We start from the raw sequence: 5,976 nt of genomic DNA on the forward strand, positions 1-5,976 counted from the left end.
GAGAGAGAGAGAGAAAATTGTTATATTTTATACAGAGAAAATCGCCCGCAATAGTTCAGAAAGTGATTCGGGACTGAAAAAAAAAGAAAAAAGCTATATGAACATAAGGCATCTTCCTACTAAAATAAAAAAAAATTTTAATAAAATAAAAATAAAAAAAATGAAATAAAATAAATAAAAAAAAGGAAATGCCAAGCGGACTATGCCTCCCGTGGTGCATTCTGGATAACGCCAAAATAGTCCAAAATGTAGTTATTTATATTAAAACACTATGAAATAAATCATGATTGTGAGTATGAAAAATAAATTGCAATTTTTTAAACATAAAAATGGTTATAACTTGGAAATTACTTAATTCCGGATCTATATTTATATAGCTTTTTTCTTTCTTTTTGGATCCCGAATCATTGCCCGAAGTATTGCGGGCGATTTTTCAATACCCTGTATCAGATGTTGAAAATACATCTACTTTTATCAATTTTTAATAACTCACTTATAAAACTCCGAAGCATCTATGTAGCTCTGTGAAGTAACCGATCTGAGTGCGCTGAAGATTCTTTCACCAGTTGTTGGACTCTTCTTTGTAATGTTCTGAGATGGGTCTGGAGGAGCGGGTGGTGGCGGTATCGGACTCAAAATCGATTCGCTCGCAATTTTCGTTTCGTCCACTATCGGTTCTTGAATTGTATTTGCGAATAATATCGATTCACGATTTGAACGTGTCTGACACTCATTCATGGATTCGTAGACAGGAAGATCGGGTAAGCTCTGAATATATTGCGAGACTCGCTGAAGATTGTGCGATTTGGACAAATCGCTGTGAAATATGTACGAATCAATATCTTCTTGATGATCGGAAGTACTTTTGAATGGAGTCATCTCGATGTTTTGCATATCGTTATTTTTTCTATTAAGATCGCCGTTCAATTCTTCGCTATTCTGAAGCATCTTAGAAATGGTCTGTGGTCCGTATATTGATTCCATGATTATCTGATTAGCTGAATTCGACGAATTCGTCATGTTGAAGCTATCTGAGAATCCTCTAGATTCATTCCTCGTATATGATCGCATGTGATTCCTTTGAACAGTCTCGTAACTATCGTAACTTCTATTGACTTCTTCGTCATTTAACTTGTCACGAGAGTTATCTATGGATGCGTTTACATCGTATCTAAGCCATGCAGGCTCTTTGGAAGGAGATTTAAATTGCCTGTAAAATCGACAAACAAAATCGAATAAAAACGGTTTTAAACTTTATGATCCAGCTAAATAAATTATATTCGGAAAAATAGGAAAAAAGTTATACCTGATTAATCTAGAATCTACATGGTTCTGACTGGAGTAAGGCGTCATTTGGATGTTCTCCGCTATCATCTTTGCATTGTCGAACACGAAGGTGGGACGCTCGATCGACTGGAAAGGATCGTGATTCTTCAGCGGTTCACTCTGAAAGAGAAACACGGACGGACCGGGGGCTCTTGATCGAATCGATCCTCTTTGCAATGATGGCGGTGGTGTCAATGGACTGGCTTCGTGCATTCTGATATAATCGATAGTACTTGGTGTCTGAAGCGGCGATGGCCTCGGACGAGCGGTCGGTCGTGGTTGAGGTGCGGGCCTCAATGGTTGAGGTGGTATCGTGCTGCCGCAAAGAGGCGGATGTAGATCCCTGTCGACAGCCTCAAATCTGTATAGCAGTGTGATGGTGTAATATATTTTTTTTACCTCACCTCTCCCCCTGCCTAGGAGCGTTCAACTTTTCACGCAAAGCAAGATCCGTCCGCATAAAAAGTCGTTATGCCCCTTGGCAAGGGGAAAATGGAGTGGACCTCGCTTCGCATGGAAAGTCATCGTACACCCCTAGACAGGGAGGGAGATGGGGGGGTGGATCACGCTTCATGTGGAAAGTCATATTAATAAGCCGCTGGGCAGGTAGGAGATGGGGTGGACCTCGATTCGCGTGAAAAGTCGGACGCCCTTTGACAAGTGGGTGGTGAAGTGGAACTCGCTTTGCGTGGAAAGTCGGACGCTCCTTAGCAGGGGAAGATGTCGAGTGGACCTCATTTTGCGTGAAAAGTCGAATGTCCCTAGACATAAGACAGGTGAATAGGTGGGATGGACTTTGCTTCGCGTAGAAAATCGAACGTTCCTATATAATCTGAGAGGAAAGGTGGGATGGACCTCGTTTCATGTGGAAAGTCGAACGCCCTTTAGCAGGGGAGTGATGAGATAAACCTCGTTTCGCGTGAAAGTCGGACGCGCCTAGACAAGGGAGATGTGGGGTAAATCTATCTTCGCGTGAAAAGTCGGACGCCTCTTTGCAGGGATGGGGGATGGACCTCGCTTCGCGTAGAAAGTCGGACTTTGTTATATTCTTCTGTGCAGTTTATATTCATTTCATTGTTAATGAATAAATTACTAAGAAAGATACACACAACTTATTTTGAACAGGTAATATAGCAATAGAAGTGCATGCAGCTTATATATGATATCACATAATTACAAAATATTTATTATACTTTTTTGTTAGTAACTTTTTAGCAAAGAACGAACTCGAAATAAAACTTCTTAAAGGTTACTGAACATTTTGAATATATATCAAGATTACAGTTATCGGAATCCAATTTTGTCAACATTTACCGTATATTTATTAATTACATGTACGTATTGTACAAATAGATTCTGTATAGAAGCAAAAACAGTTTCTTAATATCATTGCAATATTTTGTAATCTTGAATGGTATTGAGAGGATCATCATGGAACATCTTTATCATTTGTCATATTATCATATTTTCGTTAAGATTTTCAATTATTATTACTTAAAATTATTTCAGGAACACATTATTTTTTAAGAAGTAATTATTGCATTCTGTAGATTGTTCATATCTTTCTTCTTCTTTGAGTAAACAAAATTTTTAATATTATTTACATTAATAAGTAAATGCTTTTAGCTTAATTGTAATATGTAAAGGATATTTATAATTGAAAAAAATAGTTATAATGTGATTTAATTCATTTGATTAATTATACGATATTTATAAAATACGACATTTATAAAATTTTAATTATTTGTAATCTAACCTGGTAAAAGCGCCTTGTGCATCAAGCCGGATGTCGCTATCGCTGTGCAACAGATGTTGAGAGGCATTTCCAGTCTGGCAATATAGACCTGGTATTGTCTGAGCAGTTGGATGCTGAGCCTTTACCAACCCTACCTTTAAATAATATTTACTATAATTGGACATCATTTAAAATGATATAATGATAGTCTATAATAATATTAGACAACAAAAGAAAATTTTAATTCTGCATTTGGCATTTTTGCTTTAACATATGCAAAGTGATTTGAAATAAACGTTTGTCCTTAAATATGTTCAATATTCAAAATCAAATATAAGATATCTGAAAGATATCTTATGTTCGATTTTAAACATATGTACGTTCTGCCTGGATAAGATATTTTTCAGAAATTTTTATAAATTTAAAATAAAAAAAATATTTTTATATTTTAAAATATTAGAAATTATATATTTTTACCAAAGGAAATCCAAATATAATTTGTGTTTTGAATTACATTACCTTTTCTTCCCGTGGTGCCCAAAGCCAGGAAAGCCTCTGTCTCCATTCCTCGCAAACGCTCCAAAAATTCCTGGTGCTAAATTGCCATCCCGTGCAATATCTACAAGAGAGAGACGAGACTAAATATAGAAACTAATTGCTAATTATCTATATTATTGATCATCAATCATGAGATAGCTTATTTAAAATTGTAATTCAGAAATATCGAATTGTTAAAGTAAAAAGCATTCAAATTATTAAAAAAATAAAATCCATAAAACTGTTACACAATTCATTTATATAGAACTTTTGATTGTTGTTTGTTGTAATTGAATAAATTTGTCAAAACATTTTATTTTAGTTTAACATTTAACAAATTATACTTTAGAAGTCTAAAGGTAATTATTTTATTTTATAATTATTTTTAAAAATTATTGTATTTTCTAAACAAAAGCCACAAATATGATTCTCAATTTTTATTAAAAATTTTTACTCTATTGATTGGATCGATGTTATTTTTGTGTCTTATTTATTACATTAAAATTTTATTATATTGAAATTATTAATGTTACCTTTTGCAAAGGATAAGTGTGACGCTAGCAGAAATGACAATAATTAATGCTACTGCAAGTCCGGTAAAAACCCAACTCATTTTTTGAATTCCAAATTCAAAAAATTCTACGAGATTGTGAAATCTGAAATATATAAATTTACGATACAGGGGAATGTGGTGCACTTAAGGAAAAGTGGAATATTTGTTATAAAAAATGTTTTAAGTATTATTATTATTATTATTATTATTATATATTGTTATTAAATGTTGTTTATTTGATTCTATTATCAATGTTGCATTAAATGAAGTTATTATTATTATATTATTGTTTATCTATTAATACTGAGAATAATCTAATATTAGGTTGAAGCGTTCGTTTTTTTTACTATTTTATTTGAAATATATTATGTATTAAAAATCGATATTGAATATCCAGCTTTAGCTCACAGCTTTCTGTTACATTTTTAATTATATGGTTTTACCTATTGGAAATGTAACGTTTTATTATTTAATTTATTTGCTTATTTTGAATAAAAGATCTGCATTTTTTTTATGTATGTTTAACTCTCTTTCTTTAATTTATTTTTAAATTTTAAAAGGTTAAGGGTTATTCCATCTTCGGATAAATCATGTGTAATTTATCTAATGAATAAACAAAAGAATAAAGGAGTAAGAACATAAGACAGAGTTATATTCCTAATTGTGATTTAACCTGAAATCTAATTTAAATTAGAATTAAATCAAATTTTTATTTGAAAAATGCTTTTTAATATGCTTTTAATAAATCCAAAGTTTGAATTTTGATTCAAATTTAGCTCGTCTGAAATGAAGTGTTCAATCGTGGATCGAGCTATGACTATGAATACGGATCTTGAGTTAGAATTAGAGAATGAGCTGAAGATTATCGAAAAATGGAGCAAACCTGAAACTAAAACAAGAATGGTTCGAAAAATTTTCGACCTGACACAAAAACAACGCTGTAAATATCAAATTGTTATAATTTTATAGACATTTTATAGACAAGTTTTATCCTGTGTACAGGGTAAAATTTTAGATAAATGCGTCATTAGTTTCTTTATTTCGGTCGTGTAAGGTAAGTTTTGATTCCGTTACTACAATGCACCCGTTCACATTTTTTAATTACAGTCAACATTATGTAAATCTTAATCTTTTAAAATTTTAAATAAATTTTAAAGAACATTATGTAAATTGCGCTTCGAATTGGCAAATTATAAATACCGCAAGCATTGTATTCGCCATAATTAGTTCACACTTTTTCCTCTTTCCAAATACGAAGAAATGGCTTGCGAAAATATCTGCGGCTCAAATATTAAAATAAGCGATGAAACTAATGCTTCGAAGGTTTAGAAAACTCGTATTATATAAGTATAAAAAAGTTATTAGAATATCGTTGGAATAAGTATATTGAGCAGAAAGGGAACTATATTGAAAAATAAAAAAAATTTACCAAAAAATCATATATTTTTTTTATTAGAGCAAAAACTTTTCAAATTACTCATACATGAGAGAACAATATGAGGTTTAAGTTATATTTCCAACGAGAGCGATTACGTGCAGCGTAAAACAACTACGCGAGAGAAATATGAATGCGCGAACACCTGCTCTCCTTAAAGAGAGCGTCGTGTTTCCTATAATTTTCTTTTTATAATGTAAGACGATATTTTATATCGTGTAATTTTGTTGATGACCTACAAGTCAAGTGTAATGCGAAGTTGTTCGATTTGATATTACTTTTATAATAGTGCGAGTTTAATTCAAGTTTGTCATATACGTCTCATTGTCAGACGTCCTATGTCGATTCTAATGTCGATTTAGACGGGTTGTGTCCGTCTTTGAAGAGTCG

General features: G+C 32.3%; 1 protein-coding gene across 1 annotated transcript in view; it reads right to left on the reverse strand.

Annotated features, from left to right (window-relative positions):
- Positions 1-4,211, reverse strand: part of LOC105622590 — an 11,644-nt gene extending 7,433 nt beyond the window's left edge. The window contains exons 1-5 of the mRNA XM_012204007.1: positions 4,132-4,211; positions 3,581-3,680; positions 3,083-3,216; positions 1,307-1,687; positions 494-1,210 (exon numbers count right to left, since the gene is read on the reverse strand). Of these exons, the coding sequence (XP_012059397.1) occupies positions 494-1,210; positions 1,307-1,687; positions 3,083-3,216; positions 3,581-3,680; positions 4,132-4,211 (1,412 nt within the window). The remainder of the gene's footprint in view (positions 1-493; positions 1,211-1,306; positions 1,688-3,082; positions 3,217-3,580; positions 3,681-4,131) is intronic.
- Positions 4,212-5,976: the final 1,765 nt, after the last annotated feature.

This window comes from Atta cephalotes, assembly GCF_000143395.1.
Source record: "Atta cephalotes unplaced genomic scaffold scaffold00047, whole genome shotgun sequence".
Lineage (NCBI taxonomy): Eukaryota > Metazoa > Arthropoda > Insecta > Hymenoptera > Formicidae > Atta > Atta cephalotes.